Source organism: Opisthorchis viverrini (genome assembly GCF_000715545.1).
Source record: "Opisthorchis viverrini unplaced genomic scaffold opera_v5_239, whole genome shotgun sequence".
Lineage (NCBI taxonomy): Eukaryota > Metazoa > Platyhelminthes > Trematoda > Opisthorchiida > Opisthorchiidae > Opisthorchis > Opisthorchis viverrini.
The window spans coordinates 615,232-628,731 of NW_008751897.1; the positions used below are offsets into that span (position 1 = coordinate 615,232).

The 13,500-nt window shown below is 42.5% G+C and overlaps 1 protein-coding gene across 1 annotated transcript; it reads left to right on the top strand.

Moving 5' to 3' along the window:
* Nucleotides 1-334: 334 nt before the first annotated feature.
* T265_08847 (hypothetical protein) lies at nt 335-12,714 on the top strand (the record flags this gene model as incomplete). Its single annotated transcript, XM_009174759.1, has 5 exons — nt 335-565; nt 3,043-3,180; nt 3,926-4,190; nt 6,691-6,845; nt 12,607-12,714. 5 exons carry the CDS (start codon nt 368-370, stop codon nt 12,712-12,714), a joined length of 864 nt encoding a protein of 287 aa, XP_009173023.1.
* Nucleotides 12,715-13,500: the final 786 nt, after the last annotated feature.

Here is a 13,500-nt window from a genome sequence, read left to right on the forward strand (position 1 = left end):
ATGAAAGTGCAATGTGACTAAACAAACGAAGTGGCCAGTGTCTCTCTGGCATCGGAAGTCTGCAGAAGTTCTGTTGCATGTTACCCTGTGTTCGATGTGATGCATCTATAAAAGAAGGCCTTTACCATTTACACGATCTACGATCTACTTTATAGCTCCAAAGTTTCTCGGAAGTTTTGCCTCGACTAAACAACCTGCGCCCCCGCAGGCGTCCACTTGATGCCACATATTCATTCCTTGGATTTTCGAAACAAGATGCCACAAGTTTGCACCAGGTTTTTCTGCGGCTCGCTGTTTCACGCGCTTCTAGTCGTTTCCAACTGTTTTCTACCAGACCTTTGTCTACTTCCCATTGCCAGTTCTCAACATGACAGAGCCGGAAGTTCGATCACATCTATGGGTGAAGATGAGGAAAATTCTACGAGAACTCTATCACGTTGCCGATGATTATGACTACTTCTACAAGGCCGATGACGACACTTATGCTTTCGTGTCAAATCTACGCCAGTTTCTTGCCGCTGAAGATGAACCTTCGGAGCCCGTAATGTGGGGCTATCGCTGGATGGTACGTATCTGATTTGATAACCAACTTCTGATGTACTAGAATCACAGTGAGTGAGATGCTTTTGATAACTGCTAAGCGGTTCACGTGCTGTATAGTATAAATTAAAGTAGAATGACTGTGCCTATTGCCATGCATGGCCGAATTGTACACGTGACCTTAAGGCGGTTCCTGCTAGGATCACCCGAATCATCAGCTTCCCAAAGCAGTTTCTCATCACAGTGCACAAGTGCAATTTTTCTCTAAGAAGGCCCTAAAGAAAGTATCGGAACCCCTTTTTCGCATGATACGAACTGCGCATTATGGGAGGCGGAAATTACATGCCCTTTGTGGTGCGGTCAGTGTGTGGCTCACTCGTTGGGTAATTCCCCGTAGTGATCGTTTGTTTGGTTGTGTGAAGTTTTGCAGAAATCCCAACAGTGACCAGCTTGTTGCAACGGCCACATGGACCCGGCTGCATTTTTTCCACTTCATCAATTTTGCCAGCTGATTTCTTGACGCTCACTGGTAGTTGATCACTGCGGATTAGCACAGTCATGAGGGGACAGCTAGGGGTGTATGCGTGTAGAGATTAAACACGGGTAAGGAGACTGTGTATGAATGTTCGCTGGACAAATTCCCATTTAATCGGTTAGCGCTAGAAAAAATTGCGAAGGGAAGAGATCAATTTATCATGTGTAAGAGGTAGAAGCTCTACTTTGTCGTTCAGTATGATAACAGTGGTTGTGAGCCAGTCGAAGACATATAGCTAAGCTGGGTAGAAGTGATGCTAAGTAAATAGTAGGTTAAGAATCCATCGCAAATGCCACCCACCAGAAGCGTAGGTGGAGAGCTGAAAACTCGTGAACAGGATTTGCATGTTGATGTGGAGAGTTGAAGTGCCCTATGTCTGCGTAACTGTTTCACGGAAGGTCTCTTGCTACCTCGTCATGTAATACAGCTTGCATAGATCAGCCCTTGCTGTACGGAGGGTTAAACAGCTGATCCAGCAAAACTCTCCATTCCAGGTTACTGCCGCTCCACCTAACCGCGCTACTCTGTTGAGTGTCATTTCGCCGCAAGGCAGCAGGAAAAAGTACAAAGCCAAATGCGGCTGACAGCATTATTGAGGATGACACTTGTTTTCTGCAACATTCAACGTAACCATACGAAGTAAACCCTGAGATGGGGAGACCCTGACTAGCCCCGCTACCGAACTGAATCCTACACTTTCGACAGTATTCTTGAACCAGATACACCTATGAGGTCTCTGAATTCTTGTGACTCAGATTAATGTTATGTTCGATTCCCCAGCCATAGACGATACAGTGATACTAATGTGGCAGACAAGCATGCAAAATGCTGTGCGAATGTAGCCGTTGCGCAGGTTGAAAAAGAATATAAACCCCGGAAAAAGGTACAAGAAAAAGTAATAAAGCTACGCCTAAGACGGAAGAACACTCAAGAGCAATCCAACTACCTCATCTTGAGTTGGCTGGAGTATCCATACTTCCAGGCTCACGTTAAGGGATTCCTTGGGGTCATCACAGATATGGGTGTCGCGCTCAACTGTCCTGGTGTTTGCATTTGGCTTCACAATGTGCTGGTTTCCTGTCGGAGAATGACGACCTCAGAAAAGGGAGAGCTGTTTGATGGCATGACAGATGAAGTGCACAGTAGCCTTCCATGTGACGGTTGACTGAGGTATGCATTGAGCCGGCTGGTGTACTCCGAAAACCGTAATTTACAGATTCATGCCATCTGGTAACACAACGGGACCAAGTTCCCCCCTGACACACTGTTAGATAGTCACACTAAAGTTCAACCACATCCATGTGGTCGATCTGTTAAGCATACTTTATAGTAGAGTATCAATAGGTATATTATCCCTTCTTCAAGACCCTCTCGTGATTTCAAGTCAACTGCAACTCTGTCGGTTTTACCGAAATCTAGGTTTCTACCATAAAGACTGTAACCAAAGGTAAAAACTCCTTCATACACGTTAACGGGTTTAGTAGACATTCCAGAGACGCCTTTCCCAACTTCTGATAGCTGCCAGTATGAAATTCTCTTAAACCAGAAGTTCCCTGATAGCTAGCAACTTGGTAACAGTATTGCAAGCAAAATCGTGTCCCACATATGAACATCTATATCACTTTATTTTGGGGGCAATGTAGAAGACAGGATGCTCGGAGAAATCACACTCGAGTTGCTTGTTCGGAATGACTTTACGTTCGTCGGTTGATTAGTTGAAAATAATCAAAATTTACTCATTTGCAAACCGATTTCTTTTTGCAGGACTCATCTGGAACCCAGCCAAATCTCTTGTTTATGATGTTTTCAAGTAGTTAAATGTGCTGCACCACCGCCTGATGTTTCAGTTGGTACGATAGTTGCAATATCGCGATGAACGTGTAGACGTAATTCGCTACTCATAAAGTTGCTGAAATTTTTTCGACAGTCCACGAATGGCTTCGCCCTTCTTGGGGCTCATCGAGTAGGCGAAACGCCTGAGTTTCCGTCGACCTTATGTTCTACTTGGACCCAAATTGCACGACATTAGCAAAATACACTCATTCCCAAACAAATTTTGTTTTGTGGGTGACTCACCTGGAACCCAGGTTAATCTCTCGTTTATGGTTTGTTCGGGTTCAAGTAGAACATAAGGTTGACTGTAACTCAGGGATTGCGCCTACCTGATGGGCCTCAAGAAGGGAGAAATCAATGGTGGGCGGTCGAAGAGTTTTCAACAACTGTATTAGTAGAATGTTCCCCCCAGGAGATTGTAAAGGGCTGTGAATAAAATGCAACAAATGTCACAGTGTTTCGCTGAAATTTCCGTTTTCAAGGTCATAGCCTTTGGACAGATAAAATCGTTCGTTTGGCTCATGCTGTACTGATGATGTTAGCTGTCCAACTCCTCGTGAACGGCGACATCACATTCTCAGACAGTCATCCGCTTTTCGACTCTAAACAAGAGTCAAAATTTCTTATCCCACTGTTGTTCTCAATGATAACGCTCATTCCACGCAGCACAAACCTTTTCGGCTATCATGTACTCTCCAGGCTTAAATATCTTGTTGCGAACTTTCTGGAACGACAAGCTTCATACTCAGGTTTGCCCAACGAATTAACACCAACTGCGTCGAGGTAGGAAGGGCCGCATATACTCAGACGCTTTCTGTATAACAGGTATTGTCATAACAATGTAGACTCGCCAGCAATAAAATCCAGTATATACCATCAACTTAGTTATGGAGTCCACAAGGAGTATTGGAACCGTATCTTGCAAGTGAACGCTGTTTTGTTATTGATTTCATGCCCATACCAACTCGAGGCGTCATTTAGATGAAAAACCCATGCTGCATCAGTCCAAATTAGCAGTTTAGAACCAGCGGCTCAGAAAAAGATATCGTAACTAGGTGCTTTCTTGAGCTTTGCAGTGACATCACTCCACAGGCAATCAGTTTTTTCATCAAGACCTTGTTTTCAACATTTACACAACAGAGGCTTTGTCCAGGTGGATATTTTTCTGGTGGATCTGGGTATGTTCTCACACGTGAAGCTTTGAAGCGCATTGTTGAGCGGGCTATCGATCGACATCCAGATTGTCCGACTACAGACGAAGATAAGGAAGACGTTAAAATGTGTAAGTCCCCTGAATAACAAAGTGAGTACAATGAACCAAAGTTATTTGGCTTTTTGATCGCAGAAAGCTTTCTACTTTCTGAGCTTGTCATTGCCATGATTATGTACTTTCAAGTGTGGTGTGGTGAGATCGATTTGTGCTTTGTGGCGAAGACGTGGAGACAAAAATTTACAGCTACTGAAACGCAGTGTTCAAACATAATTTGACATAGTTCAGGCTAGCTCCTTCGGTTTCTCGCTAGAACCCCAATGTCGATAGAAAATCTTACTTTCGGTAGCTGTGCTATGCTTAACTTGTTATATGGCGAACTATCCGGGTAAGAAACTTAGGTTGAGCCAACCTCTCATCAGTTCTTCCCTTATGAAAACAGTTTTAGTCCCTGCGAAATGTACACGAGCCCCTCAAAAGGTTACTTTGTAAATACAACCAGCTGGAATTGTACTCTTTGAAACAACACAGATGTTGTGGATTATCGTTCGCTCTACCCGCATTTGCTGCAGGTTTTCGCTGCTGGATCATCGATCAGATGAATGCTTCATGACGCTGATAGGTTATTCTTGGTGATCCACCAACAAGCTCATCAAAGGAACTCATAAAAGCACGTAGAATTCTGAATACTTCCATACGGTCTGGCCTCTAGATAAAGGAACTTCAGATTGCTACGAAACAATATGCAGTCTTCGTATATGAAACTTAGACAGATAGATAAGAAGACGAGCAGACAGATTGACAGAATGAGCTTTTATGGCTGCTGTATCCACCATAACGGTGGCCAGTTGGATAGGGTAATCAGGTTTTACCCCCCGCGACCAACACGGGTTTGCGGCTTTCTGAAGTTGTGTTGCTTGATCACCGAGTGGCGAAGTGGAGTAAACTAATAGCGACTTACTACAAATAAGAATATCCGTAATCATATGGTGAACAACCAGAGAACCACAGATACTCTCCACGGAACATATCCACTGAGACAAGCTTGTGGCTTGAGGCAGTAATTTGCTTTGCTAATTTCTGAGTGTATTGACCACGGCTACCTAGAACTCTTCGTGAGATAAGTCCACTTAGTTCGTGTTGAGAAAAAATCCTACTAGTGAGAGTTACCATGCTCAGGTCTTAGGACCGTATAGGCTTATGAAATGGGACTCAATCTATACACTGACTCCGGTTTCTTAAAATCCACAACACAAGGCGTGCTGTGTGCATCAAGACCCTCTGAGATCACGTGTTCGACCACCCACGGTGCATAGCGCTGATCTGAATATTTTGCCTTGGAGTTGCAAAACAACTTCGAAGTCCATATACGTATGTGTCCTCATTCGATCGGTTTGGAAGGACATCACAGTGATTCAAATGAGCTTCGAGTTAAAGTTATCTGGTAGCTTTTGCGACGTTAAACCACAGATGTTTATGTGCATAAACTTGATAAATTTCGACAAAAGGGATCATCATAGGAAGGTGAATTCCCTCGCAGTGCAGACTGGTTTGAAACTACGAGCTCACTTAGTGTGTGCACAACGAGAGTGTTGTGGGTCCTATCTCAAAAGAAAGAGCGCCTTTGGGTAAATGTTCATTTCCCACAAGAATGCGTTCTCTTAATGTAGAGTATCCCTCGAGAAAGAACTGATCATCAGTCCCCCAAAAGTTACCTTCGTGAGTAGTAACAACTTACTCTGAATTGTTCAGTCAAGAACGTGGAGTTGGCCGGTTTTCTACAACGGCACTGAATTGGCGTTCGAGTAGGTCACCAAAAGCGAACAGCTCAGCCTCATGCTAGCTTCTCATGAACAGTTTTATGTTTTGGCAGTGGTACTCTTAAAGGTCCCCTCAATCAGACACAGAAATAGAAAATAATAACCTCGTTATCGCCAAGCTCTCAATGATTCGATGTGATATCCAGTCATATTCGGGAGGAATCAATATTGTGGCAAACTCACTTCCACCTACCTCAGTACTAATAACTCGGATTTCCATGAAAAACAATCAGACTGGAAGATCTATGCCCGTTTTCATCATGTGCCATTTTGTTATATCACGGACGATACCTTGAAACAGTGCAGCTAAGCAGACATTTGATATGGACTGTGGGGTCTAAATAAACCCTAAAATATGCTTGACAAAAGTTTTCGATAAATCACAGTACAATCGTCCATAAGTAACACAGAGATCTTGAAAGCTTGATCAACTATCAACAATAGGGCTCCAGATGCTGTCCACGGTTTCCATCATGAAGTCCCCAAATGAGAGCACTTTTACCTATTCAGAGATGAGCATTTATAGAATCTAGCTTAATCTGGGAGAGTAGCACCTGCCTTAAATTTCGGACAACTGGATTCGGATACGGGTTGAGCTAATGATCTGCATTGGAGGAGTGAAACTTTAGTCCACTGCTTCCTTCTAAATGACACAATTGCGCTAGGGCAAACAGAACCGTGGGAAGAATTATCATTGGAATGTTGATGATCTATCTAATGTATTCGCTCTTTCACTTATTCTCATTATCCAGGCTTATGCGGTCGCGCAGTTGGTGTGAGGCTGGAGGACGGACGGTTAGAGAACGGAAGGGATCTTTTTTATCCCTACAGCGCTAAAACGATGGCCCAAGAAAATATGAAAACCCTATATTTTGGTCTATGGGGTTCGGATCCAAAGAGTTCTGTGGTGAGTGCGCTCTGATAATCAGGTTTTATTCAGTAATCGAGACTAGTCACATTTAGTAAACAATTTTCACCGAAAAATTCAGATTTATTGAATTGTATCAACGAACTGGCCTGCGTTTTGGGGGGAGTTTGCTCTCAGTGAAAAATGAAAAACCTGAATCGTGGCCCAATAAAGCAACAAAGACATCATTCACCACAAAAGCTTGTACAATGATCGCTAGCAAACCAAGAAGTCGCTTGTTGTACACGCATTTTATGGTCCTGTCAACTTGAGGCTCCTGAAACTCTCGCCATCTCACCCCGTGTTGTGACGTAAATCCGTAGAAAACGGACGGCGAACTACCAATTTTAAGGATACGACTGGCTTGGCTTTGACAGATACTGAGTCTTTACTCTCACATTTGGCCCCAAATTTTTGAAAGTTGGATCCAGCATGCGGGTTTGATGAATTGGAGTTCTCCAGAGTAGTGCTGAGGATGTAAATATAAAAAGACTAAATGATACCTTCCAGGGCAGCTATTCAAAGTAGGTTCCTCTGGCCTGATTTAGAAACCAGGAAGGACAAATAAATAGCACGTTCACTCACGGAACTAAAAGCACTATTTTATCGATCACATTTGCAGCGTTTACCTGCATGCAAACGAAGAGGCTAAATTGTTGATAGTTGCGACACTTTGAGTTTTAACATCCGCCCTGTATACTAGCTTCATTGATTGAGAAACACTTTCGGTAAAAATGCTAATCCATTTGGGTGTTGAGCCCCCCGTAAGGCACAAATCATTGATGTCAGCTTGTTGTTAACCTTTGCCATTCAACATACTGAAGTTGAAAATCGTGTAGACTGATTCTGCGGCGTAGCTCAGGGTGCTTCAATGGAAATACAGTTCGTTCAAATATGCATTTGTTCACACAGATCATTGCTTACTTTGGCGTAGGCTATACACAAAACTGCGTCTTAGGTCTCCACAAATGAGATGGCGCACACGCGACTGAGCGGCTGATCTGTAATCGGTTGCTTGTTTCAGTCTTTTGCAAGTAGCTGCGCTTAAAATGCTTGGTTTATCCGTCTTGAATGAGCTGTCAACTCCGGTTGAACTTGCTGACTGTCTGTTGCAAGTGAGTGCATTCTGGGAATGCATGGTTAGGACCAACAGGTTCTGTTGATGCCCTGTTGGAAGGATCGATGACAGGAAGTATACTAGCTTGAACAATCTGAGGCGCTGCGTTACAATATATTCAGAAACTGAAAAATGAGTTGGTGAACCCGTTTTGCTCCATTCAGCTTGGTGACCATTAAAGACGCTACGAATGGGCATAAAATATCACCTGCTTTAATGACACTTTCAATCAAATAAAGAACTGAACACCGCAGGTCAGTATCAGTGGTTAAATGCACTCAAGAAATCTCCCATTTCGTTTTCTCATCCCCTCTGGAACTATGAAACTAATGAATTTGAAGCATATTACGCGGAGGTAGCTTGATCCAGCACACAGTGTTCTTATTCATTATATACAATATCTGTGTTAGGACACACCCTACCTCTCCAAGCCATCTGTCCATACGATGTGTGCGTAGGGAGCAATTGGTATATCCTCTCAGTAACGCTTGTCATCTTCAAGGTCGACACCACTGCCCTCATTATCCCCCTCGGGATGTATGGGGAGATGGGGTTCACCCAGACAACACCCCCAGCTTTAGCATCAGGTGGGGAGCAATGAAGAAAAACTGTCTTCTGCAGCACCAAAAGACGCTACGCTTAACTCCAAAGTCTTGTTTTTAAACAGGCAATTTGAAACTGATCCATTTGCGGTATGTCCATTTAAGTGGTCCGCTTGATTTTTCCCGAAAGTATCACATATTGAGTCATCTAATTTACATGAAACGTTATTCAGGAGGGAATTAAGCTCGCAGTTTTTGCAGTGCAGGTCGATCCGAAAGGCCACAATTTTTTAGATGCTAACCAGGATATTGTAACAAAGCACAGGTTAGACGCAAACCCACATGTACCGTTTTGGTCTCAGCAGAAAGTTTAAAACATCCCCTTAACAGCTTCTAGAAACAGCTTTAAAGAAGTTCGTACAGCGCAGGTATGGTATGTTGCTGAAATTCGGTTTGTTGTTGATTAGCTACGCTTAGCCAGATATATGGACACTTTTTGAAAGCTTCATTCTGACATGCCTGTGCAAACCTGACTGGTTTCAATCGATACACCGAATTCAAACTGAGGGGAAAACTAGTAACGAGAGCTGTGTGAGCCTCATGGTATGGAGGGAAAATCGATGCAGTCCAGACCAATTAAATATGTGCATTTCGTGGATGTGCCAATGTATATTTAATCATTCGTCGTACTTGTTTGCATGGCTTTTATATAACTAAGTCGCAACTGCAGCGTTATCCCTTGGAAAAACAGTTTAGGGCAAAACCATCCGTGTAAAACATTTTAAACGGTTGCTGTAGAATGGCTAGCAAACTTATTCGAGTACCACCAAAATCGGTGGATACTGTGTCATATATACGTGTTATTTTGTGTTTAGATCGTGACACAAAGCCAGAAAGCTGGAACTAATGAGTGCATAAGCTTAGATAATCTTGTTAATAAAATTCGATCGTCCACATTTGTGAGTCGAACTAAGTGACGGAAAATCCATCCTGTTGGTGCATTTCTTTCTGACTATTTGCATAATACAAGCATTGTGAGTGGCTGTCAGTGACGTCTTTGGTTTTGCTGAGAGGACAAAAAACTACTCATTGTTTGCATGCATTGTTCTTGTCAGTGTGAATGCTGTACTAATTCGTATCGGTCGACAGCCTTCATAGGCCAAAAGCCACTGTTTACAGAAAACGTCAAAGTAAGGCTTGGATGCTTTTGCATTTCCAGTGTGAGGACAATCACTTTCGCTAAATGGACATCATTGATGATTTTTATACTTGCCGTATATCTTATGGTCAAAAAGTGAAATTAATGTTCTCAAGGTTCGCTTGTGAATGAAGGTGGTGAGAGGAATTTTTTATATAAGACTACTGAAAAAATTTGGTGAAAATCCTTCCACGAACCGTCTCAACTTTCGTGGGGTCTGTCAACTGGGTTCAGTCAGGTTTGGTAAATAAGCCGGTGACCAAGTAGAACTAGAGACTGATAAAAACACGAGGATCACGGCTATCTGATCAGGCCACATCCGAGCGAACCCGTCGGTGAGCCGTCAGAGTTTGACTTGAACTTAGAGTAACATCATAACGGTAATGAACACTGTAAATTGTGCTAAACTGAGGAAAACATTTCTTATGTTATGAACTTGCTTTTGACTGAATCACTTATTGGGCCGTGAATAAGATTAGTCTTCCAGAGAAACCACAATAATTTGCAGACGCATAACTCCACAGTAGTGAAGAATTATTTGATTTTTCCTTGATGTGTACATGGTTTGACAGTTTCTTGGGTAGCACAGATTCATCATTAATTTTATTGTTTTCAACTCAACAAGTTTCAACACTCGGATTTTCGGGAACACTCCCCTATCACTCGCTAGTGTCTACGTTAGTCAGGTTCTAAGAAAGACACAATCGCACACAAATCCACTGCGTTGTTTTTAAGATGCCTTATGATCCGTGCAGCATGTATACTATGCAATCGAATACTGGATCACTAGGTGATTGGTTGTTGAATACTCCTCCGAGAATAATGCACCGGAAAAGTTTTCGTCTCGAAAGTATCAACTCGCATAACAGGAGAGCGAACCACTTACCCTTCAAGCAGTCATGTAAAAGTAGACACAACCCCCAATTATTGATTGTATCTCTTCCAACCACTGTAGGGTTGCTAAATGAAGATGTGCTACAATAGATTCATAGGGTCAGGTTTAAGGTCAAAGGGGTTTGAAAAGGTTGAATAAAGGAACTGTATACTAAAGCCTTGTGCACACACATCTTGTTCAGTGTGAGTAGTTTATCTGCCGAAGTATGGAAAAGGTGATGGATATAGGAAGAATGTCGGCTTTGTCCGAATTTTCTGTGGAAAACCTATGAACCCGCGGCAGAAGTGTGAATGTAGACAGATGTGCAGTATTTGAGCACACTTAGACACTTCGTTCTAGCAACACTTGGCGTCCAACTATTTCACAATGTAAGTCAAAGTGAACACTTGTAAACATACATCGGCCTTGATTTCTCAAAATGAGTGGCCTTCGGTTGGATTTGCCTCGTAGTCCATTCACGTTAGGTCGATACAGTATTTCACTGATGCAAGGTCAAATTCCTGGGACTATAAACTGATAGACCAAAGTGTGGTCGTTAACGTGTGATTTTTAGTTACTAGTTGATGAAAGAGTCATCCATGCTTTACTCTCCCTCGTGTTGACGTGTGAATGAGAACACCACTGCTCAACTCTCTTGTAACTGGAAAAGCAACGAAGCAGAATGGCTCATGCTTTAATTTGAACAGACCGGCATTCATTTATGTCTCTAGAACTAAAAGCAGTCACAACAATCCGACTGAATGGATGCTAACTATCAGTTTCCACAGTGTTTGAATTCCATGCAATCCTACTGTTCAAATACATGGTCTTCGACGCTTTCACAGCTACTTAATCTAGTGGATCAACCTCTTTCTGCTTGAGGCGCGCACATGAGCCATCTTCTGATCGTACGTGTATGACCTTGACTAAAGTGACCTTGATTAAAGTAAGGTCCCACAGGCGCGCATAACAACTAGGAAGTAGGACAACATCAAGCGACGATACGCACTCATCTGACCATGTGACTGAGAATGAAAAACTATCTTTGGTTGGTCTTAGCAGGTCCCAGTTTCACAAGACTTAAACGCAGTCAGTATTACCAACCAAATTTACCGTGACAAGTTTCAAATCTATTTGGTCTACCTATCCTAGTAATCGAAGATTCCTACAGGGGTTTGGACATTTTTCTACAACAAATGACAGGTTTATTTGAATGAAACACGCTTTGTTGAAATATGTTAATTTCGTGAAAAGAACAAGCAGACTAAAACAACCATCAGTGTTTTGAAATCCCATTCAGTATTGACCAAAACAAATGTACTTTCGCCGCCCAACACCATTATTCACATTTAGGTAAGTAGTATGCTCTTACGCCCTCTTATTCGAAATGGTTTCTGGTTAGCTAATTTACTGAAATTGGAAGGATGCTGCAGTCTTGTCGAATCAGATAGTTTTTACTGTTAAATTACTGTATCTCGGGCACATCAAAATCCAATAACCAGATGTATCGATCGATCAACTCAACCCAGGTTGATCTCGAACATTTATCGCATTGCCTAGGTGCATTTTTTCACCAGCGTGTTTAAATAAAGTCTGGTGTGTGATACGTTCGCGTAAGATGGTCAGATGCGTCAAGCGTACCTGACAATTGCATGTTACCATCTAACATGACCCTGGGATGAAAAATTACACATTTCCTGGTCCTAATTTATCCCATCTAGGATGGCAGGTAAACCTAATTTGGTGAATTAAGTAAACGTCTAGTTTATATTTTTTTAACGGTATAGCGACTGCACACTTTAAACGTGAATGGTGTGATTAGAGCAACCCACTGAGGTACAGGTGGATCACCGTCATAAAATCACATCAGGCATTTTGCTACCGGTCCTGTGCAGTTCAGGGCAGTTTGTAGGTATGTTTTCGTAGAAAGCACAGGTAACGAAAACTCCCAAACCCTCGACGGTAAATTTTCAACATCATTTTCTCCCTCCCTCTCTCTCTCTCTCTCTTTGGAACACCTCTCTCAACAGCTCGATTTCGACCCATCGCATATCAGTTTTCATTATATTGAGAACAATGAAATGTACATTTTTGAATTTCTGACATACTACCTACGTCCTATTGAATTTGTAATTTGAAAGTTGTTCGGATTTGTAAAAGGCGGACGGGAGAATTCATTACTCGAGATTTTTCACAAATCACTGTAAATGCCCCGGTTACATGTGAAAAATAAGTCACCAATCGCATTTGCAATGTCAAGAAACCGGACTTTTTGATTGGATAGATGCTTGATAAATTACTATGGCAAGTTTACAACGGGTTAGAGATAAACAAAAGTGCTACTAAACAAGATAAGGAATAAATTATATGAGGCCGGTTAGATGAAACAGGTTATCCTATGCCGTTAGCATTCCGTAGGGAGACCAGATTTCCAAGGGAGCCACGTCAATGAAATTCCCAGGTTAAAACACGAAGAGGACAGGTTCCGACCTCATGCGAATGCCGACCAACAACTATGAGTTGGAGAATTAGAGTTAGACATAAAACTGACAAAAATTGAGGCGAAAGCAGACCGATGAGGAGTCCAGCAGAAATGGCGATCGAAACGCTCAAGCAAAATCGAAGATCGAGTTTGGCTAGCACATACAATATTCGGCAGTATTTGAGTGACGCATCATATCGCACGGCACCGCTACCCACTCTACAAGGTAAAGCACTGGTAATGTCCTCAACTTACTGAATTCAGAAACGAACTGGAGAGTAGGGAGTACAAACTGGGTACAAACTGAGTGCAAACTTGTATCCCATCAAGGTTTGGATTTCTTCAACAAATCAGCGTCTTGCTAGGCTTTTGCAGATTTGCGGCTAAGCGGGAGGCCTATTGAGTCCAGCAACGTGATTTGAAGATAAGTTTAGTTCGCCAG